Raw genomic sequence first — 25,286 nt, 5'->3', positions numbered from 1 at the left:
ACAATAGCTTTTATTGAATCAAGACCATTTTTACAAAACATTTTTATTCAGCAAATATTTCTTAGCAAACTACAACTTTGCATGAAGTTTGATTTTGAATTCATTATTTTTTCTTTAAAAAAAAACACCTTTACCTCTGGATTAGTTTATAAAACGTGACATTTAAACACCTTAAACCACACTCCTTTAAAAGTGCAGGTGATTCCATTAAACATACAAAGGTCCCAGCTTCCTTCACAATTTCTGCCCCACATTTTTTACAAGAAAATTCACACACACATACACTGCGTTTCAAAAAGCACTGGCACTATTTGAAATTGTGGCAAATGTAACATTTCAGTGTTCTACTACAGGTTTGCCATTTAACACAAAACAGGTTAAACATGTAATCATTGATTTGTGATATAAGTATGCAATAAAGAAACAGTCCTTGCATCACGAATAACCACAAATCTATTACTCATTGCCAGCCAAGACTGCTATTCAATAGAATAGGCTCAGATTTACTGAGATGATTTAAACTCATTCTCAAAAGCAGCTCTCAGCCGACAGGACATAGTTGTTCTGTGCTTTAAGGTCCAACATTTTTAAAGTATTATATCTTTGATACCTTTGCTCAGTTACTGTCTCCACCATTATTTTTTACAGACAATAGTGTAGCAAGCAACATCATGAAAGGTGATGCTTTATGTACAAATCTGATCAAAGCAGACTCTGATAAGACTTAGTGAAATGTAGTTTAGTAACAAAAATTGTGGAAATTAAAAGGACAAACGAGGTTAGAATATAATTAATACTGAAACTTTAAAATAATCTATAATTTTTTTTAAAAAGTACAAACATAAAGCAACCCAAGGATAAAATCTGTCAAGACCGATACGTCAAATATTAAAATAAATCGAGTAAATATACCAACAGAAGACAGAAATAAATAGCCAGTGTACACACTCAGGAGCTGTTTTCTGATATACACTCCCTTTTATGGGTTCTAGTCTTCCCATACATAAAAAACAGAACAAAAAAAACCCCCAAAACAATAAAAATTTAAAAGCATAAATATAAAAACATCTTTATCTTTCAGTCAAAAAAGCACATAAATAAATACAAAATTACTAAAATTGTTCTTGTCATTAGTATAAAAACTGAAAATAGAAAAAAGAACATGTTCAGTCTTGAAACAAGTTTTTTCTGTGTCTTTCATGGTGAACATTGGATATTTTTTATGTAGTCCACACAAGAGTTCAGTCCATTTTACAAGTTTTTACTTAAACTGGTCTGGGATTAGATTCATCTGCGAGTGGATACTTGTGGGAGGGCTGGAGATGCCCTCTGACCAATCAGACATGTTGGAATGTGGGGAAGAGCTGGACCATTGGTCAGGGGACCCAGGGGAGGGGGTTAAAAATGGGTGGTCAGGCACCTGTAGCTGGTGGCTAGGTGTGTTGTCCATTGGGCCTGAATAGCTGTGCTGAGATGGAGGGGTGAGAAACTGGGTGCCAAGAATCTGGGTCTCCTGCGGCATCACCGTGTGGATGGGCATGGTGCGGCCTGAGCAGTTGTTTTGCTGCATGTCAGATCCATTCAGCTCAACAGTTGGGAAACTCTGGTTGAGGGACTGAGTGGCTGTGGTGTTGTTAGAGTTCTGGTGCTGGAGCTGCCGCGAGTGAGCCTGTTGCATCATGTGAGCGGACGAGCCCAGATGGCTGGTTTGCAGATTCTGGTAGCCCATTATCTGAGACAGAGTGGCAGTACTGACACCATGCAGAGGACCCATCATGTTATGGGTTATCTGTGGTGGTTGGGTGAAGCTTCCTTGCTGGCCTATGCTTGAGTGCATCCTGGAGACCCAATCACACTGCCCCCCTCTGCTACCACCTATAGATGCTGCGCCCTGACTGTTGGGGCTGGACACAGGCAAATGGGAGAGACGGGGTGGGTTAGGATCAAAAGCCATGCAACTCAGATCCTTACCCATGTTCATCTGGCCAGGATGGGAATCTCCATTCCCCTGCAGGTGATTTAAAGACATTGGGGGCGATTGCTGAAAGGGGGAAGCCATGGGAGGCGAGGCAACATCGGAAAGGTAGCCATGGGGTGACTCGAGGGAATCAACTGGTGAGAGGACACCTGATGTGTCTAGCAAGTTACTCTTCCCATCCACTGACTTTTTCTTCTTCAGCCTATTATCTTTGCCGTTGTCCTTTCCTCCTTTTCCACCCGAGCTAGGCTTACGAATCTTCTTGCCCGAAACGTTTGGCTTGAGGTTGCTGAGATAGTCATTGGGGGAACAGAGAGGTGGGGAGAGGGTGGAGGTGCTTAAGGGTGCACTATGAAGCCCAGGACTCCGGACCACATTGTATTCATCCAGAAGACGCACAATGTCATGGTGCATGCGTTCCTGGGCAATATCTCTGGGCAGCTGGTCAAGATGATCGGTGATCTCGCGATTGGCAAAATGCTCCAGAAGAACTTTCGCTGTCTCATAGCTCCCTTCACGGGCTGCCAAGAAGAGCGGCGTTTCTTCCTATAAAGAAACCAAATATTGAGATTATCATTAGTTAAGGCAGGCCACAAAGTCAGTGCAAATGGGGATTTCTGCTTCAGCAGGAATTCTACACCACTGTAACTACAAACCTCTCTGAAGCCCCACGGCATAATCTGATTTGTACCTCACTAGAAATGTAACTACACATCGCAGTGATGCAGCCCATAACTTTTGTGATTGGCCGGTTCAGTTGATTCCAACTATGCATTTACGGCTGCTTTTTTTCCTCTGTTTTTTTAATTTATCAGTGTGAGAATAACAATTACTGAATAAGTATAAGGAATAATAATGATATATTAATGTATCACAGATGCTCAGATTTTTAGCAATGTGACTTTTATATATCCTGCATTTAATTGGGTAAAACCATTGACATTTAAAAATTGTTTTTCATGAGAGATCTGGCCAAGAGGACAGCAGAAATTACAACGAATATAACATTAAATTTATAACAAAACAGGCATTTTTTTTTTTTTTTTTGGGCACACCACCACCAATGATGTTGGCCACTTACGTAGGTTGCAACAACAATTGACTGTAGACGTCTAGACAGCAGCTGATAACAGTTTTTTTTGTTTTGTTGTTGATCTAACTAACAAATCTCAAACAGGACTTTTATACAGTGTTTAAGCTGCTTAAGATTGCCTACCTTTGCTGCATCTCTAAGCTGCTTTTCACCGCATCTCATGTTTTTTATGTGTATGACTTATTATACCTGTTGTTCTTATCAAGGATATACAAGTACATGTTCTAGCAGGGAGGTATGCTCTCCTGGGTGGAAATACCCACTTCTCATTAAACAACACTTCATACACTAGATAATCACTGTAAATGTAAGGACAAAGGCTTGTGGAAAACCTCCATTAAATGCATATCATTTCACATACCTTATTATCTTGCATATCTTTGTTGGCACCATTTTTCAGCAGTACCACAGCAGCCTCCACATTGTTTACAGCTGCAGCCCAGTGCAGAGCAGATTTACCTGCAGAGAGTGCAAATTCGGGGTTTATTATCATGACCCCTAGCACAATAAGCCATTTGTGAAAACTGTAGAGATTGTAGTTTGATAAAACTTTAGCTACCAGATTCATCAGTGGCATTAGCATCGGCGTGACAGTTGATAAGTTCTTCAACCATGCCCTCAACTGCTAAACGGGCCGCCAGAATCAATGGTGTTGTTCCATCGTGCATGCGGGCGTCAAGATCAGTAGCACGGTTTCGGATTAAAATCTGCAAGGACACAAGATGTTTTCTGTTAAATTAATTTAAACTGTTGGGTCAAACTGGGACAAACATTGTCCTGAAAATAAAATCCTGAGGGGATTTCCAGGGCATTTACCTGGAACACTCCCTGTGCATCTGCTGCCACGGCTGCATGAAGCGGTGTGCGACCCATGTTGTCCTGAACGTTGGCATCTGCGCTGGATTCCAAGAGGCGTTTGGCAGCATCTGAGCGGGCATAGCGGGCAGCCAGGTGGAGGGCAGTCTCGCCTGTACGGTCAGTCTGGTTATGGAGGTTGGCGCCCTGGTAAATAAAGTCAGAGATTATTTCTGCCGATGGATCCTCTTCCTCTTCACTGTTGCCATTCTCCAGTCCTCCACCGCTGCAGGAGGCGATCATCAAGGGAGTAAAACCATCTGAAAAGAAGGGGGAGTGGATCAGTGAGTATATAGGCATCTTCAGTCAGTTGTAATTCAAAAGATAATTTATGTTTTATTCGTTTGTGACACCCTGACAGAGAAATTGTGAGTTTTCCAGTTACACACCTGGTCCTCTGACATTGACATCCATGCATCCATTCTCTATGTCTCCCTGAGGAGGTGTAGGAGCAATGGATTCAATCCGCAGGTCCGCTGCATCCAGATGTTGCTGTGTCCATTTCCTATGATCTGTATGATCACCCAAATCCAACATGGCCTGTTCCTCAAACTGAAAGACACACCAGTTAGTGTCAGTGTTAGTATCAGAGATGATAAAATTTAGAATGGACAGCTTTGGTGCAAAGGAAAACTCTTCTTACCCTGAAGCGTTTGCACTCCGGATCCTCGTCCTCCCATTCATTTTGATTGTCATCCATGAGGTTCATGTCCGAGTGTTTCATTGGCCTATTGAAAAGAGGTTGCAGATTAGAGCACCTACAGCAAAGCAAATACAAGTCAAGGAAATATAGTGACCCACTGCCAGTGCCAATAACCTTCACATTCCACTTTCAGAGTGCACTTACTTTAAGCCAACAGAATCCTCTCCCAGTGGCTCGCTGCGTTTCTTTTTGCTTGGCTCCGATGCTTTGAATCCTTCAGGAAACCAGAGCTGGCCGTGCTCTCGTCGCCGCTTACGGGACACCAGAACACCCAGACAGATGAAACCCAGAGCAGCCAAACCGAGGAAGATTATATACATGGGGTAGAGCTCTGAATCAGAGGGAGTGGGTCTCACACCTGGAATGATTGTTTAAAATAAAATTATTTTACATGACTGAAATGCATTGTGTTTGTGTATGCATATATGTGTATATGTATGGAAAATCTTATGGCTGAAACTGAGACACGTACTTGTGACAGCTTCAATGTAGGGAACATTGAGATTCCCACTGGTGGCCAGTGCTCCAAGGAATGCAGCTACATCTGTGGCACTCTGGAAGCATTCAGTAGACTGCTGGTAACACTGACGGTTGTCAATCTCCAGGTACACCACAGACCTATGAGCAGAGATAGATAGTCACATTAGCATTAACCTTTTTTAGCCTTTTTGTGATGTGAACACAAATCAGTGTAATTATTTAGTGATTAAATGTTAAACATAGCTAAAACTCTCTATGTTGTGCCCTACCCTTTGATTTGCAAAGGATCCAACTCTCTGCGTTTCCGGGAGCTGACGATGGATGACACACCCTCTTTAACTTGATCCAAAACACTGGCTGGCATCGAAGCCCAGTCAGGCCACCCATCTGCAGAGCGCTTCAGCACATTATGCTTAACAAGGTCTTGCTCATTGCCATAGTAAGGGAAGATCATGGGTTCTCCTTTGGCGTCACGGCGGAACACCACATTAGTGTGAAGGACACTGCTGAGCTCTCTGAGGAAGGCTGAAGAGCGGTTCTTAAGCTCATCTGGTGGGATGTGGACCACAAGAACTAAATGTCCATCAGCCAGTTTCTCTGGCATGTTGTTGGCACAGTCCAGTCCATCCCATTCACATTCTGCGTTGTTGCAGCCCTGGTCACAGTGACCATCAGCATAGTGGTCTTTACAATACTGATCATATAGAGGGCTGAAAAACAAAATAAGACTGGGTTAATATTCTGATACCGCCCCACAAATCTTTAAAAAAAACACCCAAGACATTTCTGTGACACTTACTTGCATTGTCCTTCTTGTCCTTGGCAATCAAAACCATCATAGAGACACCCAGGGCTATTACACTGCCCATCACACTTCCCATCATTGAAGTATCGCCAACACTGTAAAGCAGAGGAGCAGTTTTGCCACGGATCATCAAAATTAAGCGAACAGTCTCCTCCATCCCAGCCGCAGGCGTGGTTGTTGCACACTGAGTTGCAGATGTGGTTTCCTGCAAACTCGTCACACTGTGGAATCTCGCAGCTCATCTCCACCTCCGGAGGTGGGGTGATGTCCCGGCCAAACCCGCCAACGAACGAGTAGTCAAGTATATGGCAGAGCAGACCATTGAAGTTGCTGGGGCAGCTACACTGGAAAAACGGAGGGTCTGGAGTTATCTGACAAGTGCCACCATTGTAACAGGGGTTCGAGATGCAGAGGCTGTCAGTCGGAGTTTGGCACTCAGGCCCGGTGAAGGCTGAAGGACACAGGCAGCGTGGACTTAGGTGGCCTGACACACACGTGCCACCATTCCTGCAATTCAGACTCCCACAGGCACGAGAGTCATACTCGCAGGTGGAGCCAGTGAAACCCTACAGGGGCAGAAATGACACAGACTTTATGATTAGTGTGCTATGCTTTGGTTTAAAAGGACTTTTTAAGTGCTAACATTTAAGTAGACGCTATAATGTTTTACTCACAGGTGGACATTTGCAGACAAAACCATGAGGTGTGTTACTGGCAACAGCACATGTCCCCCCATTTCTGCAAGGTCGCCCTTTGCAGCCATCAAATACCTTGTCACAACGCTGGCCTGTGGCACAGAAGCAAAAAGCATGTGTCAGCTACTCTTAGAAAACATTTAGACTTTTGCTGTACTTTTGCTGCTGATCCACATTCAGTACCTGTATACCCAGTGCGGCATTCACACCGGTAGCTGTTGGTGAGTTGGATGCAGTTGTAGGAGCCTCTGGGGTCACAAGGATCTGACAAACACTCATTGACGTCCCCTTCACAGCGCTCACCTACATAACCCGGTGGGCACACACACTGGTAGCCTCCAATGCGGTCCACACACTTGCCATTGTTAAAGCACTTGGGCTCATTAGTGAGTGGGTCTCTGAAGGGGTTGCAGTCATCTAAGTTAATCTCGCAGTGGACACCTACGGGAAACAGATAAGTTGGGTTACACACCATGGATACCTAGGTATTCATTTATCAAGTATATTTTTTGGAATGTGTGTATGCACATATGCTAAACTATAAGATACCTTGTGTTCCTCTGGGACACGAGCACTTGTATGTGTTGATTAGGTCGATGCAGGTCCCTCCATTTTGGCAGGGCTGAGACTGACATTCATTGATCTCTTTTGAGCAGTTCACACCATGGTAGCCAGGGACACACTGACAATAAAAGATATTCAAGCATATTTTGTTATTTAAATGAGAAACAAGTTTAGAGGGTTACCAGAAATAAACAGCCTCTTGATGTATCTATTATATCATATTTCAGAGTGACTATTAAATCCATATCAGCTGCAATCCCTTCAGAACAGTTTGTCTTAATGCCAACCAATCACTTGGTGGCTCAGCTGATTCCCATATGCATCTGCAAATCACTTTGCAACCCACCTCTATCCCAGCTCCTCATTTAATGCTCTAACTGACTTAATCACTGTTATAACGGTTGTATTCTCTGCTACTGCTCTCACTGCTCCCTGCTTTCCATGCATGTTCATGAAGGGGTTGGGAGGTGCCTTACGAGTACCACATATATAGGAAGTTCCCAGAAAAGAGTCATAGCACCAAATATAAATCAGTGTCCTGGTGACAATGGTTTATCAAGCTGGCTTAGCTGACAGAGTCCTGTCCAGGACTTTATTTAAGATAACTTAAATAAATCAATTCATCTTTAAATTACTCATATATCCTTTTACCTCACAACTGTAGCCTCCTAGATAATCAGTGCAGGTGGCTCCATTTTGGCAAGGGTTGGGTGAGCACTCGTCCACCTGTTCCTGGCAGTAACTGCCAGTGTAGCCAGCTTGGCAGCGGCAATAATGCGTGTTTCCAGCATCCAGACACTGGCCTGAATTCCGGCACAAGTGAGCCACGTCAACACCTACAATCAAAGACAAACGAGGAGTTTCAGAATGTACAAACTGCCCACCAGACTATAGCAAATTTACTATCAAAAGCTTCACCTTATAATCGAAATGAGCGTACCTTGCTGTTTAGCTGCCACCTCACAGGAAACACTTGGGATGTCACAGTAGAGGCCAGTCCATCCAGTCTGACACTGGCAGGTGTAGGAGGCACCTTGCTGCCAACACGAACCTCCATTTTTGCAGGGAGCAGAGTCACACCAGCGCACAAGATTCTAATTTAGGATAAAAAAGAGAGAAGGTACTTAGATGTAGTAAAGAAGCCTAGGCATGTGATAAGACAAAGATAAGAGTATTTCTCCCTACCTGACAATTGATCCCTGTGTAGCCATGAGGACAGGTGCATTTGTAGGTCCCATAACTGTCAAGACAAGTGCCTCCATTGAGGCATGGCTTGGAGTCACACTCATTGATATCATATTGACAATAGCTCCCTGTGAATCCGGGTAAGCACAGGCAGGTGAAAGTGTTGATTCCATCCACACAGGTGCCACCATTAAAGCAAGAACTATTGAAACAAGAAAATAGGAAATGTTAAATCCCTTACTTTCCTCTGGGTCAGTTCATCAGAACAGTTTAATAATAACAGATTGTAGTGAGGGGAGCTACCTGTCAGTGCAGTCGTTTGTGTTGATCTCACAGTTGATACCGCTGAAGCCAGGTGGGCAGGTGCAGGTGTAGCTGTTCACACAATCGGTGCAGTTGGCCCCGTTCCTGCACGGGTTGCTCTCGCACTCATTTATGTCCTGCTCGCATCTGCCACCACGAAACCCGGGCGGACAGGTGCATGTGAAACTGTTGATGCCATCGCGGCACAGGCCACCATTACTGCAGGGATCTGAAATGCAAGAAAAGGAAGTATGATTGCCACTTTTGTTTTAAGTCAAACACAAAGTGGGAACTTAAAAGGCTTTAGATTTGCTTCTTACTTGGTTTGCAGTCATCGATGTCTGTCTCACACTTCTGGCCAGAGTAACCCGGCTGGCACTTGCACTGGTAACCTCCCATGGTGTTGAGGCAAAGGGCGCCATTGCGGCATGGGCTCTTCACACATTCGTTGATATCGATCTCACATGTTTGACCTGAAGGGGAAAACAAAAAAAAATGTATTGTACTGTTGGGTAATTATATACTAACTGACTACACACACATTCAGCCAAACAATCAAAAAAAAAGAAAAACACTAGCTGGAAAAATGTATACCTTGCCATCCTTCAGGGCAGATGCAGGAGAAGCTTTGATAATCTTCCGACTCCTTACATATTCCACCATTTTTACATGGCCTGGAACTGCAGGGGGCCAGTAGAGTCTCACAATTTTCCCCTGGTATGACCAAAAAAACCAACATTGATTGAATCACTCTGGCATTACATAGGAGCTCCTTTGAGTACCTAACTGCATGTAATAAAATAAGCACCACAGTTTCAGTGACTGCAAAACACAATTTTAAAAGCAACACAATTTTTTTTAAATTCCAGTTTCCATTCCACTTCCTTATTCATTTCCATGACATCTTAGCCAAACAGGAAAGGCCTTCCTGTTTCCTGCTATTGTTTGTTCATAGACAGGAAACAGGACATGGCGGAAGTGGGACTAGTGCTCGGAGCAGTGTCCGGGTCTCTGCGTTACATTAGCCACAACGGCCTGTTATTCCAAAAAGCACACACACACGCTATTATCCCAGCAAAACAGACGAGCAGATCTTTCCACACAGAGACGTCAAAAACCAGACATCCCTGTCAGTAGCCGCTGGGTGATGTTTTCAAAAACAACACGGAATATAACAATCTAATCCTTTTTCAGTGGAAACTTGGAAGATTGTGTTCATGCTATCAGACGTGTGCAAACAGCTAAAAGCAGGTGCTAGTTAAATGAACAATCCAGTTAGCAGCTGTAATTCTCACAGTGGGAGATAAGCAGTTACATGTCGTACCGGTGTAAGGAAGCAAACAATTGCACTTGTATCCAGCCACGTCATCGATGCAAGTGCCCTGGTTGAGGCAGGGGTTGGAGGCGCACTCATTGATGTTAGTTTGGCAATTAGGACCTACAGCAGTTGGAATTAGAGAACACACTTTGGTTAGATGTTGGCCAACAAGGCTCTCCTCATTCAATCTGTGCGCGAATAAAAAAGAAAAGTGCAGGTAGGGCCAAACACTGACCTGTGAAGCCAACTCGGCACGTGCAGTGGTATCCGCTGGTCATATCCTTGCAGGTTCCTCCGTTCATGCATGGGTTGGACTCACATTCATTGTTATTGATGTCGCAATTTTGGCCGCTCCAGCCAGAGTCACAGGTACATTTGTATCTTTAGTAGAAAGGCTTGTTCAGTAATTGATATATATAGAAATATATATGTGTGTGTGTGTGTACTTTTTTTTCCTCATACAACCTGGATCCCTACTCACCCATTAAGAAGGTCCTGGCATCTGCCATGTATGCAGGGGTTGCTGCTACACTCGTCAACCTCGGACAAACAGGTGGCATCATTGTATCCCTCTGGGCACAGGCAGGTGAAGCTATTGATGCCATCCACACATGTGCCTCCATTGTGACAGGGATTGATGGCACAGTCGTCAATGTTGATGTTACACATTGCTCCTGTAAGACAGTAAATCTGGTTTTAAGAACAGTGTCACAAACGTTTCTTTTGGATGAACTGAAGTGATCAATAACTAAGCTGGCCATTATCGAAGCCAAACAGCTGGATACTCCCATGTGATATAATTTAAGGCCTTACAGTTTGCTCACTGAGATAATCTGTGCAGGGGTTTTTTTTGCATATGAAAAACAAAAAGACAAACTCCCTCAATATTCAACAAATACAATGTGTACCAAGCCTGGTGGCCCCTGGAGGCTCTTTTACCTCTCCTACATTGATTGAATAGGGCCCTGTTGAATAGGCAGAAGGAGCCCTTCAGCTGAATCACAGAGAGGGGGGAGCACACACACACACACACACACACACACACACACACACACACACACACCACCCCCATCCAGGAGACCTAACCTCACCCAGGGCTGTTTACAGGGACAGAAGGCCAGACTTATTTCACACATGGCTGAGTAACAATTAACCCCACCCCCCTTTCTGATCTTGTACCCGGCTCCCTCCTCCTATGCTCTTCATCAGTCAGGAGAGGAGGGCCCAACTGCCTGATCTTCAGTTACAATAGCCCTCTGTCCCTCTGTGTCTCAGTCCTGCCGTGCCCTCTACACTCAGCACAAAAAGATTTTTTTTTTTTTTTTTGGGGGGGGGAGGCAGCCTTCACATCCACACACACACACACACACACACACACACACACACACACATTCCCCCTAACCACACATCCATCCCTGGTTTTAGCACAATCACATAACCACTACCAGTCAGAACCGGATCCATGTGACCTGCCTGGTCTATTTCTTAAAGAGTGCCTGTCACCAAAGTTCTGTATTTTAGTGCATTACAGGTTGGCTTGCTTAGTAAATCAAGTGTTAACTGGCTTGTTGTGCAGACACACTAATAATCATCAGATATGTGATTAAAGGACAGCCTCTCTTTTCCTTTCAAAGTATCAGTTTACAGAGTCTTTGCAAGCTCAACGTCACAATCTTTTCAGACGGGAAACAAAGTCAGTGCTTTGTGTGTGCTGTGTGCATGTATCAGGCTGTGTTCCCTTTCTCTTCTCCTTCGTCCCACATAGGCAACATGACACCATTGTTCCACAGGAATGGGTCCGTCAGCCACCTGTTCTACCTGCCCCTCCCAAAGCTCAGGTGACCACCCCCCTGCACCTGTAAACTCCACCCAGCGCTCACCTGTGTAACCGGGCTCGCATGCACATTCATAGCCATTTATTTTGTCGATGCACTTCCCGTAGTCACAGGGCTTGCTCTTGCAGTCATCCAGGTTCACTTCACAATTGAAACCTGTAGATCAGAATATACATAAGGGGCAGAAAAAAGGTGAAGAAAGTGCAGGCATATTTCACTGGAAGAATTTCAAAGTTGTATAATATTAAAGTCTCACCCGCAGTGCCTTGTGGGCAGGAACAGATGTATGTATTCTCCCTGTCCTGGCAAATGCCGCCGTTCTTACAGGGCTGGCTTAGACACTCGTTGATGTTAGTTTCACACAAGCGGCCAGTGTAGCCTGGGCGGCACTGACAGGTGAAGGAAGCCAGGCCATCCCTGCAGGTGCCATAGTGGCAGGGATTGGAGTAGCACTCATTGATGTCAATCTCACAGTGCTGCCCTGTGTATCCTGTAATGTAGGAGAACAGCTTTAACACCCGCAACTTTTTTCTAAGAAAGACAAACAAGATTACGCAATAAATTAGAAGAAAGGATTAGTCTGGTGTACCTTCAGCACATTCACAGGTGTACTTGTTGGGTCCATCGGTGCATTTAGCTCCATTCTTGCAGGGTGTGCTGGCACACTCGTCAACGTCCACCTGACAGAGACTCCCTGAAAAGCCTGCAGATGCATTTTTTTAAAACAGAGAATTAAACTTCTTTCAATATTGAGAGGAAATATATTTGCAGAAATGCAGAAAATTGCTGAAATTTGCATCTAAAAAAGGCCACGTGGTGCTGAAAGTCCTAACAAATCATTCCACAACACTCCCTTCACCCCTCCTTTTTCGGGCTCTTACTGTGCAGTGAAATCTTTCTTTCAAACCACATCACAATAGTCCACAGCTTACCAGCTAAAAACCAAACCCTACCCCCCCAATTCTGGCGCTAAGCTCTTACACAAACTCTCCAGCCCGCCAAATATGCTAATGTTTCTGCAGCCCTGTCTGTTCTGTCCAGCACACTCGTAAATGCTTCACTGACACTATTAGAAGAAGTAAATCATTTACGTTCAATCGGGGGACTGCATGCACGGCACTCATTGACAGATAGTTAATGATCCACCCTCTTTTCTTAGCTCCCATTGTCTTGCCAAAAAAAGGGAGGGTTAAAATGATACCATGGAAGCTATTTTTGTGGCTGTTTTTACTGTAGTAATCAGATTATTTCTCACCTTTGGGGCACTCGCAGTGGAAGGAGTTGATCTTGTCAATGCACTTGCCATTGTTGAGACAAGGTTGGCTGGCACACTCATCTGTGTTGATGTGGCAGAACACACCCTCATATCCTGAAATGGGAGTTATAGGTCAGGTCACGTTTCTTTTCTTACCACAAAGTAAAGGAAAAAAACATGTCAAAAGAAAAGTAGTCTTCTTGTATTACAAACCGATGCTTTACCTGGCATGCAGATGCAGTGGAACCCTCCGATCTGGTCCAGGCAGGTGGCATCATTGTGGCAAGGATTAGACATGCATTCGTTGACATCCATCTCACAACGAGGCCCTTCATACCCTTGGAGGCACTTGCACTGGAAGGAGCCCTTTGTGTTGAGGCAGCGACCGCCATGCTCACAGGGGTTGGCACCTAAAACATTAAATATGCAAGTTGTAATAAATAAATGTAATAAATCAGTTCTGCGTGTTAACTGCAAAGAATCAGAATCATCAGAGGGTTGTAATCCAAACTAAAGGAGACAAACTGGTAGCTTAATAACATACCCAGAGAGCACTCATCGATATCCAGGTTGCAGGCCGATCCAGTGTAACCTGGGGGACAGGTGCATATTGCCTTGCCATTGACTGGGTTGGTGTCGCAGTTGGAGCCCTTCTGGCATGGGTTGCTGATGCAGGCATCATCAAGGTGGCACAACAGACCTGTAGCCATGGATGTATTACATTTTACTCTCTAAACATTAAGATCATGATATGTCTGCATAGCATTCACAGAGGGGTCACAAGAGCCATACCTGTGCGTCCATGAGGGCACTCGCAGAAGAATGAGGCCACGCGGTCGTGGCAGGTGGCACCGTGGTGACAAGCTGCACTGGCGCAGTCATCAATGTTCTCGCTGCAGTCATCGCCGGTCCACCCATTTACACAGACGCAGTGATAGCCACCATGCGTGTCATGGCATGTCCCACCATTCTGACATGCATTGGGCATCAGCTCGCACTCGTCCACATTTTCTGTGCAGTATTGACCTAAAAGAGAAAAAAAAAGTTGGTATTTATTATCTTAAAATGTTATTGGATGATTTTTTTAAAGCCTTTAAGTGAAAGGTACCTGTGTAATGAGGTGGGCATCGGCAGTTGTAGGTGTTCACCCCGTCCACACAAACACCACCGTTCTGGCAGCTGTGGCCTGGACAGTCATCGATGTTGATCTCACAGTTGTGGCCTGTGAAGCCTGTTGGATTGGCGTGGGGTGAGAACAAACGAGTCAAAATGTAGAAAAGCTCTTGCGACACTTGATTGCGGGTAATAATCAGACCTTTCCTTCCTGCATAAAAATAGATATACAAGCTCGTGGCAGAGCACAGCCTGTCCCCTCTGTTAACATCAAAGGCTTGTGTGGGTGTTTTATAGGCACAATAGCTCCGCTTAACAATCAACCCACAGCTCCACAGGTGCCTGTACTGGTGCGCCATCTAAACGCATTCCAGCAAAGACACCCGCAACTGGCACGCAGCGTGACTTAAAACTTCGACACACAACATCAGTTATTCATCCGCATGTCCAAACAACGGGCTCTGTGCTGACCACATAATGAGACAAAAACACAGGCAAGTTAAAGCTTGATCCAACCACCCTTTTATTTTAACTGATGTGGTGTGCTAGGGATAAGGAGGTAATACTTTCCCTAAGAGTCCGCAATGTACACTGCTACTACTCCAAAGTAAGATTGTGACCTTTGGAACTAACTGTGACCTTCTATGAAAAATTATACAGTACTTTCTAATAAAAATTAGAAAGCATGGTATGAATAATTTAAACATAAGTACTGTATAGGTTTGATGCAAAATCCCTAATTGTTTTTTCTCCTCTTTATTTCCCCACATCTACACGTATGTATTGTGTGTGCACTTTCTACACATCTGGTGTCCTGACTCTTAACAGCAGTTACCACAACATTGAGCAATAAATGTGGCAGACAGGCTGGCAGTGTTGATGTGAAAAACAAGCTATTTTTGCGAGTCTGTGATCTCGTGAATAGGGTGTGTAAATCTATAGGTTTGTGTGCATGTGGGTTTCTCTGCCATTGTAGGGGCTCGCTACCGATTATCAGAAGGAAACGTCTGTGCAACTGCATCCTGCCTGTGCAGGCTGGCAGAGAGAGAGGGGAAGAGCGGTGATTCCAGATTACTCCACTCCACCCAATCAGATTTTACTACAACAACAGGCTGGTTTGTAGGTCAACTGATGTAACAGGAAAAACAATTGTGTGTTTTGTTACCACACTAACCATCCACAACTCCACGTGGCAGCTACCATTACTCTGTAAATTCATGTTTGTGCCATACCTGGAAGACAGCTACAGTCGTAAGCGGTGTCCCCCTTCTGGACGCAAGTGCCTCCATTCTGGCATGGTGACGGGCTGCATGGCAGATAGGGGTTCTCGCAGTGCTGGCCTGTGTACTCTTGAGGACAACGGCAGTGATACGAGCCCACCTCATTCACGCATACGCCGCCATTGAGACAGGGAGAGGGAGTCTGGGCACACTCGTTTACATCCTGCTTGCAGGTTTGACCAGTAAAAGCGCGTGGGCATTTGCAGATGTAGGTGGATTCTAAGGCTGAGCACAGGCCACCATTTGCACATGGATTGGAAGCACACGGGTTGGCAGCCTGGCAGGTTTTACCTGGAAAGTAACATAGTAAAAGTGAAATAATCATAAAAAGGGCTTAAAAGAGGGGCAAAAGATTTGTAGTCACAAAACAAGTTTTGAACATTTCCATACATACCAGACCATCCAGGTGGACAGTCGCAGCGGTAGGCATTGAGGGCAATGAGATGGCATGTTCCTCCATTGCGACAGGGGGAGCTCATACAGGCGTGGTTGGTGGGGGTCAGGCACAGTCGGTCAGTGAAACCCAGGCGGCACACGCAGCGGAAATCGAACGTGTTGCTATGGGAAACAGCGCGGCATTCGCCACCGTTGCGGCATGGCGAAGGACTGCAGGGATTTGGATACTGGCACCGGCTGCCTATGTAGTCACTGGGACACCTGGGAACAGACAGCGAAGAGAGGGAGCAGCAATGATTAGAAAAGCATGACTTTTTTTTTAGCATGGGAACAATTATCTAAACAAAAGGGGAGTAAAATGAGGGGTTTGACGTGTAAGGGGGAGGTGTAGAAGGGAACTAAAAGTTTCCCGCCCAACAAAGTCCCACTGCAGTGTGACAGGGATAACATGTTGTTCTAATACGTCTCTCTGGATTAGCTTCCCTCAGAACCTTGAAAATACATTCTGCCGGGACAACAGACGCCACAAAATAGTCTAGCAGTCTAACAGCCTGTTCCCATCTACCTTTCGTCCCCATGCTGTCCATACTCATCCACAATGACCGTAGAGATCAAGGGGAATGTGCCGCTCATGGATGACTGATATGAAGCTCTGCATTCAGGCCCTAAGCCTGCTTCCCTCCTATCCAGACCAAGGACTGTTACTGCTAAGTCACACAGCTCAAAGTGGCTGATTAGTTGAACAAATTCTCTCATAAATTTCACAAAGATGGGTTCTGCCCACTGTGGTTACAGGGTGTTTGTAAAAAAAAAGAAAAGAAAAAATCAATACATTTTGACCAAAGAGTACAAGAAATTGACTGTTTTAGCATTGTGCTAATGAAATGCACAGACATTATTTGATATGCAGCCCGTACATAACACTGCAGTCCCATCTGTCACGTGAGGGAGCATTTAAAGTCACCAGAAAAGTGTTTACATTTGAATTGGGAGGCTTGTGTGACTGTGTGTAGCTGTGACCTGAGTGTGTGAGTGGTTATGTGTAAAGGAGGGCATCTGTTGGCCTCCTAGTATCTCCACAGGGAGCAGGTGTGCATGTTAATGAAGGCAGCTGTTGGTCAGGACTCCTTCTCCTCCCCCATCCTCGTGTCCCCTCCTCCTTTCCCCTTCCTCCTCCCCCTCCCTTCTGTCCCCTTCTCAGACAGGGGTGCTGACAAAGCCAACCTCTCCTCCGGGGACATAAAGAACCCATGTGAAGTCAGCTGTTGCAACTTCTGTGCCTCCAAACCACACGACTTATTCTTAATTCCTCTCTTACTTACCTGTTCCCTTTTTTTTTGTTTATTTCCCTTTTCACATAAAATATTTCCTTCTAGTTTTCTCTACTTTAGCTCTCATTCAGCTTACCATGGGGAATCATTTTTTCCTGTTAAAGGGACATTTTTCTTTTAAACTCGTAGCTGTTTCCCTTTTGCAGATTTCCCCTTGTGTTGCACCGGATTGTTCAAAACTCTATTGTTGACTTAGATAGGTGAGACCAACAGGGAGTTTTTAGCAGGGCCTCTACAGGGAGTCCAGACAGTTGTAATTGGCACAAGATTGTAAAAGCATTTGAGGTGACTTTGAAGTCACCGGGAAAACACACTGAGTGAATTATAAAGGTAATTCACTGCTGAGGTACAAAAATCTCACCCACTATGATAAAAACGAGGTGTTAATAATGGTGTGTGTGTACCATCCTGTGTGTGTGTGTGTGTGTGTGTGTGTGTGTGTGTGTGTGTGTGTGTAGTTAACTCCCACGCAAACTGACTGTAATAGACCTTGTTTGTCCTGAAGTCAGAGATAAAGATCCACCCACACGCTGAAAAGACCAGCAGCACACACCACGGCAACAGGTCTCTCCCAGCGCTGCAATGTCCCCTCAGGCCAGAGCAGATGCTTCCCCGACCTCTGACCCTAAACACTTTTGTGACTGTGGGACAGCCCCTTTGCCTTCTCTTCCCTCTCTCCACTCTCCCTGCTGGGCCTGATCTACCATCTGTCACTCTGGGGGTGACTTTATGCTCTGACACAAAACGTGCCCAACTGTGCGCTGGAAATGCCACCGCTGTGGAAAATGTCATGTGAAATGACTGAGGGTGGCGTACAGTAATCAAAGGCATGTATAATGTTGTCAGTCTTGGTTTTTCCTTTCATGATACTTGACAACGTTCCAAGATCACCGACTATTTTTCTTCTCTCTTTTGATTTTCACTCGTCCTTTTGTCTTTATTACATATTTGTTTCTGCCCTTTCCTCCTCATTTGCTTTGTCTGGTTAGTTGATGTTCCCTTGAATGTGTCTCATCATTAGCCAAGATGTGACCCCTGGGGTCCACATCTGTTAGTAAGACCAAGAGCGGAGCAATGTAGCCCAGCTAGAGAAAATGAGAAATGCACTGGATTTGGAAGCCTCTCAAATCCCACTACAGCAATAAAATCCATGAGAGAGAAACACTGTTATATTAAAAGGGTGTAATAGTCATACAAAGATTGTGCACTCTCAGGCTGTTGAACCTAAAAAGGGCTAAACTGCATAAAGTGTTTACTAAACATTGAATCATGCTCATTTGGTTCGGTAAAATGCGCATTATTGCTTGGAAATCAAACCACCTTCCTAAACAAAAAAATTACTCTCTACAAGTAACATATATCTTCAAAAAAGGGGATCTTAGAAGAATCATTGGACAATAATAAAGCGGTTTCTGTTCCACTCTCTAAAATCAGTGAAGTTGGTAGAGGCGGTCAGAATGAGAAGAATTTGGCACCTGTCTGAATAACAGCACAGCCTGACAGTGAGCTCACTTTCATTCATAAAAGTACGGTAAACAGCCGACGGCATAACTCTGATTCCCTGTGTGTGTGTGTGTGTCATGCACCTTGTTCTGCTGCACTCACTTAACAACGCTGTAAAAACATCCCAGCTCACGATCAAAACCAGGAAAAACACCTGCCTGCCATTCCACCTCTTGTGATGATTATCAGTGAAAGCCGATGGAGTAGTCTGGAGTCTATTACTTCAGATTACCATCAAGTCAGGTGGGCACAAGTGTGTTACCACAACATATTCATTCATCATTACTTGTTTGGTCGCTATAAAGGGTGACTCACATTCCAACCAGATAACATTCCCCCGCATGCACATGCAATTACTAGAAATATCAAGACATGCACACATTTTCTGGCTAGAAGAGTTATTTCATTTGATAGCCTCTACTGCTAGATATGAACTTTCAACACCCACTAGAGTGACACAGGCCCTTATCGCTCTGCTCTGACAGCATTGCATCAGCATCTCCTGCTTTGAAGGTTTCCAGATCAGTCTCCAAAGTAGGTGTGAAAAAATATGCCTTTACATTATATATGCAATGCGTTCTCTTCTGGGAGTTCTATATCTGAAAATTGCACATCAACTGTAAGAAGATGGGACCTTTTTTTTCCCCCACCAGCCTCTTTCAGTGCTATATCATGTGGCCCCTGGCATCTGGGGAATGGGCCCAACCAGGGGAGTGGCAGCATTAGAGCTTAAACCCCAAATAAAAAGGCAACACCAGCAGGCACCTTAAACCCACTAAGCACTTGTATGTCCCTGATTCAGGGAGCTGAGCTTTTATAGAGACCTTCCTGGTAATCCTATAGGAGGACAAAAGAAGAGCAGCATTCTTAGAGGAAGAGTGTAAAAATCATTTCAGGTTGTGACTGAGACACATTATCGTCAATAAACAACACCATACAGCTCCCTTTACTAGCTACATCACATTAAGTGAAATTCTCTCGTCTGGTCTATTTCTGTCAGTGCAGTATTCGAGACATGTGGGGCGACAGTTGAGATGTTTATTCTTAACACTTATCTCTGACCAAAACGGCACCCATTTCAGCAAAGCAGCAATAACAGTGAGTCTGTCACGTAAAGGCCAGACCGAGGGCAACAACCTTTTAACCTGACTTTTCCCTCATTACAGTCTGACAAATGGAAACTAAATTTGACTCACACTATGCTTGTGCCCTCAAACTTTAAAGTTGCCTACATTAAAAAAGACTGCTGCAGCTTCGTGGGAAACAGGAAGCCCCAGACCTTGAGATAACCTCTTAATTCACAGAATCGCAACCGAGTACTTCCCCACTGCAGACACTCGTTGCTATTTCCGTGTCCAATATCGTCACAATTTACATAAACTCTCCGACTTCCCCTAAAGTTACTCAGTCTTTTAATGTAAAGAGATTTGTCTTCAATCGAGGAAACAGCATTAAAGGTTTTAAAGCTGGTTCCCCCTTTGTTCCTTTTGAGTGTTTCGATTTTCTCTGGAGGTGTATGCTGTCACACACATTAAGACCATATTCTTGTTCCATTTTTAAAACCAGCATGGGAACCTTACTATCTCAGCCAATCAGTCAACCACACAGCTAGCTGTTATATTTCTTTTAGCTAAATCTAACCTTACTCTACCAAGCTGACTGCTGTGATTGTAGAATGAATTAAAGCTACCATCTTTAGAGGTTTTGACTCTTGTTGAATTTACAGTTGGTTGGGGTTAAAAATCACCTTAAAATCCTTCATTTGAATATCAGCTTGAGAAAAAGCAGATTCTAGTGAATGCAACATGAATAAAGAAGACAAATCTAATCCTTTTCCTGATTTCCTAAAGGTATGAAGTAATATTGGGGGAGGGAGGAAGGGTGTAATGTTGTTCATCATTGTCGACATGTGATTCGACTCTCGCACTCGTGAGAACTGTGCCGAAAAGAGGATTCAGATCTGTCTTAACCACTCAAAACTGTGCCACCATATGCTGCATAACCACAAAAGCAGAACATGATTCAGTGGTATCTCCGATAGTTGGTTCTGTGGGTTTGATGTGTTATAACCTGCTGACCTTCCCCTAAACATCACGTGAGGGCGACCGCACAATTTAGATGCCCTCAGCTGAACTCCACCACTGCTTTCCTTTTTCTTGTCGCAGTGCAGGCATCCCCTCCTTTCTAACTCAGCCGACTTTCCACCTATGTGTCAGCAGCACAAAATTTAAAAGCGAATTTGATGTGACACAGCATGGCACAAAAATATGGACCACTGCTGGAAGATTCTCTGCTACAGACACTTTACCCTGACCCCCCGAATCTCACAGTGTCCCCATGACTGATAGCTGCTTAGCTTGGCAAGGATGAATGATGAATGAGCGGGAAGCCAGGAGGAAGAGAGAGCGCGGGTGGGTGAAGTGATGCTCTTATCCTGTCTGTTTTTAATTGGACTGAGCAGAGATGAAGAACACAATAACAGCTTTGTGGGATCGGAGGGTGGAGAGAGTTTCTGTGTGAGAGCGTGCGCACACGTGCAGGGCGCTGTGTGTGACTGTGTGTGTGTGCAGAGCGTGCAGATTCACATATTGTGAATTGGTGCCCCTGGGCTACTCGCGTAGGTCCTTCAATAGCTCTCCCTTGTCCCCGCAGACCAGAGGAGAGCCTGCCATGATCACATGCCCCAGGGCAAACCAGGCCACCTCTGAGTTTCTTTCAAGAGGGGAGAAAAAATAAAGTGACGCCACAAGTAAAAATCACACATAAAGATGCTTTCAGAAAGGATCAGTTTCCAACTCAGACCAGATAAAAGTTGGTGTCTCATTACATTATATTAAAATTTACAGGAAGGCCAGCTCAAGGGAATATGTTTGCATATTAAAACGTCTCACCCAAAAACATCAATCCACACTCTAAACAAACAGCCCCACAAGCTGCCTCCCTGTCTATTCCCACTTGTTCGCCCTCAAATTTCTGCACTTTATTCCAATTAATCTCACTCTCTTGACATCCAATCCAATTACATTTCCCAGCCATCTGGCTTTCAAATGGAGATCACAAGCGGGTGAGGTGGGGGTGGTTGGGGGAGAGAGCCATTCAAAACGACGGAGAGAAGCCTTTTGGAGGAGGGGGAGGTATGGCAGGGGTTTGGTGTGTGTTGTGGTGTTTGGGGTGGCTGTGGCATGATGGGAAGCCCCACTCAGATTAGTCACACAGCATTATTCTGACTGCAGGACAATGGGTGACGGGCGGCGGGCGAGCCCCAGCTGTCGCCCATGAAAGAGCAGAAAAACAAGATTTAGGACTGGACGCGTCCTCTCACTTTGCCAGGTGAAGGGGGACTTGCATTCATTAAGGGGCTGATGAAGGGGGGGGGGCTTTGTGTGTGTGTGTGTGTGTCCGGCCTCCCCTTTCTCATCTCCCCAGCACTCTGAGGCTGCTCTCTCTTTTCATTTCTGCACTCCTTTAAAGTCTTTTCTTTTCAGGGAATGTGTGCAGAGAGCAATGCAGCTCTCGGAGGGGTACAGGAGCACAGCAGCCCAGAGGAAACTTAAGGGCCTCTGGTTGCTGAGCAGAGAGACCGCTCAAAGGCTGGAATTAAAAGGGGGAATATGTGGCCTCTTTTTCTTCCCCACCCGTAAAGAAGTACCACGATTGCCCCACAGTGCACTACTACGACCATACAAGCTCCAAGTAACACACAAAAAAGATAGCTATGGTGTTTCCTCACTGCCTGCAGCAGCATCTTCATGTGTTGCTCTTAGGCTCCCTGTTACTTACTTGCATTCACCATTTCCGTTTGGGGTGGCTTCACATCTTCCTCCATTAAGGCATGCCTCGGTGGGTAGAGAGCATTTAAGACCTGTTGAATGCATAAACAAATATATAGATCAAAACATGTTTTACCCAGCACAGTTTCTCTGTGCACACAGGACGGAAATGAGCACACTGGGATTAATCGGGATTAAGCTGCAGGTGAAATCATGAGGGAATTATCCAGCAGTTAAGTTTTGTTTTTTGGGTTGTTGTTTTTTTTTAACACAGCTTTATTAGCAAATTTTAATGCACACGCGTCGTGATTTTTAAATTGATTTGTTCCACAAGTGTCCGCAGGGGATATTGGGAAGCCTGTTCGTGGACACTGGTGAGGCTAGAAGCGCGTGGTGCGTGGCTTTTTTTCTTCTTTTTTTTTTAATTCAGGGGAGGGGGCTGCGGGGGGACGCACGCTTTTGCGGGGAGAGCGCAGCAGCTGCGGGGCTCAGATGCTGAACAAAAGAAATCGTGGTGCAGCACGAGCCATAAAACACCCTCCTCGGGTATTGTTTACCGGGCAGACGGGAATAACAGCACCTCCTCCTCCTCCTCCTCCACCCCCCGCCAACCCGGGACTCACAACACTCTCCCACACTTGTAGACAAAAGGTGCTTGCAACCCCCCCCCCCCCAAAAAAAAAAAAAAAAAAAAATCCGCGTCCCTCCGCACCAACTTCCATTATCTCATATTTTACATGAAAGTGGTCCAATAACAGCTTACAAATAGACCGTTTATTGTCTAAAACTCTAAATGTCGTTTTTTTTTATAAAGCATTAAAAATATTTGTTGATAAAATTCTTGATATAAATTTAGAGTAAGAAAACAAATTAAATGTTGTGTTCAGTTAGTTAGCTTTTGATCGTGGTTCCAACATTGCTGCATCTACCGCATAAGCTCAGCTGATTTTAGTGTGACTGCTCTGCAATGAGCGGACAAAATAGCTCGCGACATCTTCATTTAGCGCACACCGGGGGAGCCAGCCAAGCGCACTGCAGCTTCTGGTTTCTTCACTTTCCCACGGCCAAGAGAAGCTGGAAAACTTTCATCGAGATTTATTTATGCAACTTTTTAATACTCCGATCATAATTATACAGCATGACATTTAAATCACTCAAATCAGTTTAATCGAGTGTCTTTCTCTTCCTCTTTATAATTCACAAACTTCTCTAAAGCCCACTTTAATTGTTGCGAATATCACAGATAAGTCTCGGTCATGCTCTGTGGCAATGCACGCTCAAAAATAAATAAATAAATAAAAATTGTTTACCTTGTGCGATGGCGATTGCTGGAATCAGAAATGTTAGTTTCACAAAGAAACGATACATTCCTTCTCTTCAACTTCACAAATGTTGTTGACTCCCGCGTTGGGTTCGCATAGATCCGCAGTTGATGAATCCAGGTGTTGTCTTGAAATAAATATCCAAGAAAAAAAAATATGAAGGTAAATCCAACAGCGAGAGATGGGTGAGAGAAAGTCTTCAGCTGGACTCAGTTCATAGATGTTAACCTGCTGCCTTCCGAGTTCTCAATGAAATCGGTGGGCAACTCTACAAGTTCCTCCCACTATTCCTCCACACCTCCCCTCCTCCCACACAGGACGAAATCACGCTTCCTCTCTGGGGGGAAGAAACAGTGTCCCTCTCAAAGTAAACTTGGTAATAGTAAACAGCAGCATTTTATAGGGATTTTTAACCATTTTCTTTGCTTCATTAAAGCTTGCATCTACTTCCTAGCCTGCCAAAGAAACATACTTAAATTTTCACTCATAATAAATTGAGCCAATGAAAATCAAGATACAGGATAACCATTTAGTTACTAACATTAACCTTTAAAGACAGCCGAAATGGCATTCAACCATAACAGTAACAGAAATCAAATTATAATGTAATACCATTATAGTATAGTATAATATACCATATACTATATACTTGGTAACAACACATAATTAATGTCCAAATGTACATAAGAGTATACTGAGGTTGTAATGGCATATTTTTACAGTGTGGTGCTATTGCTTTGACTAATATATCAAGAAAAAAGATCTGAATGTTTCCCCAACACTCAGCAAACAACTACCTAAACAACTAAGCAAACAAAGAACACTCATTAAAAGAAATACTTACACTTGTAGCTTTCTACTTCCACAACCTTTATTTGACAGCTAAATTTGCCAGAAATATAAAAAATAAAAATAAAATAAAAAAGGTAAATGTTTACAGCCTAGTCTTATAAACAATTTTTAAAAGTGATAGGTTTGCTTTAGGGGTGTTACACACAGAGCACCATGCAAAAGTCTCAAGCCACTCCAAATTTCTTTGCCAGGTAAAGGGGACATTGTTTGTTTGTTTGGAATTTGTGTGATTGTTTGCAGTGTGCAATACTGCAAATTGCACTGCAACTACAGCACCAGTATTGCAGCTGATACTGATACTTTTAACCTATAAACACATTTTATGTAGGAGAGAGCTGTGTGTCCTGAGTTACGAGATGAACCATCATCAAGCTGGTTTTTACTTTCCACAATAATTAGCTAACACGAATAAAACACACCTTTCAGCTTTTCATGTTTTTTGAAACTGGTTGTTTTGGAGACCTGGGATGCAAATGTGCCTGTCTTTAAAGTGCTTTGGGTTCACACATCTTTCAAATTGCATGTTTGAAGTATGTTTTTTACAATAATATCGATATTTGGATGGCTCCACTCATCTCTAACTTGTGTATTTGTAATGAACTTTAAATTCAACACTTGGTATGGCCGCCTTTATTCTTCAACACAGCCTG

General features: G+C 44.2%; 1 protein-coding gene across 1 annotated transcript; it reads right to left on the bottom strand.

Annotated features, from left to right (window-relative positions):
• Positions 1–25: 25 nt before the first annotated feature.
• Positions 26–23,916, bottom strand: notch1a (notch receptor 1a). The gene is made up of 34 exons (XM_085464062.1): positions 23,773–23,916; positions 22,473–22,554; positions 15,857–16,119; positions 15,415–15,753; positions 14,178–14,300; positions 13,862–14,095; positions 13,614–13,769; positions 13,294–13,479; positions 13,070–13,183; positions 12,404–12,517; positions 12,071–12,304; positions 11,860–11,970; positions 10,461–10,653; positions 10,215–10,360; positions 9,986–10,099; positions 9,256–9,375; positions 8,982–9,134; positions 8,662–8,890; positions 8,359–8,560; positions 8,114–8,267; positions 7,825–8,009; positions 7,159–7,291; positions 6,793–7,050; positions 6,589–6,701; positions 5,909–6,480; positions 5,379–5,819; positions 5,102–5,247; positions 4,774–4,987; positions 4,570–4,654; positions 4,316–4,478; positions 3,888–4,186; positions 3,631–3,778; positions 3,433–3,530; positions 26–2,524 (listed from the first exon to the last, which is right to left on the bottom strand). Exons 1-34 carry the CDS (start codon positions 23,828–23,830, stop codon positions 1,262–1,264), a joined length of 7,443 nt encoding a protein of 2,480 aa, XP_085320188.1. The 5' UTR covers positions 23,831–23,916; the 3' UTR covers positions 26–1,261.
• Positions 23,917–25,286: the final 1,370 nt, after the last annotated feature.

Source organism: Copadichromis virginalis, linkage group LG7 (genome assembly GCF_057382275.1).
Source record: "Copadichromis virginalis isolate Kocher_CV1m ecotype Utaka linkage group LG7, C_Virginalis_male_GT1.1, whole genome shotgun sequence".
NCBI lineage: Eukaryota > Metazoa > Chordata > Actinopteri > Cichliformes > Cichlidae > Copadichromis > Copadichromis virginalis.
Note: the sequence above shows the minus strand (reverse complement) of the source record. Positions and strands in the feature narration are given on the sequence as shown.

Excerpts from the sequence above, each read along its gene's own strand:
- notch1a (XM_085464062.1), bottom strand. The coding sequence starts at position 23,830 with ATGTATCGTTTCTTTGTGAAACTAACATTTCTGATTCCAGCAATCGCC. Across the intron at positions 12,518-13,069 it reads CCACTGCGAGTGCCCCAAAG|GCTTTTCAGGGAGTCTCTGT; the intron begins GTGAGAAATAAT and ends ATGCATCTGCAG. Across the intron at positions 10,361-10,460 it reads TGCCAGGACCTTCTTAATGG|ATACAAATGTACCTGTGACT; the intron begins GTGAGTAGGGAT and ends TTTCTACTAAAG.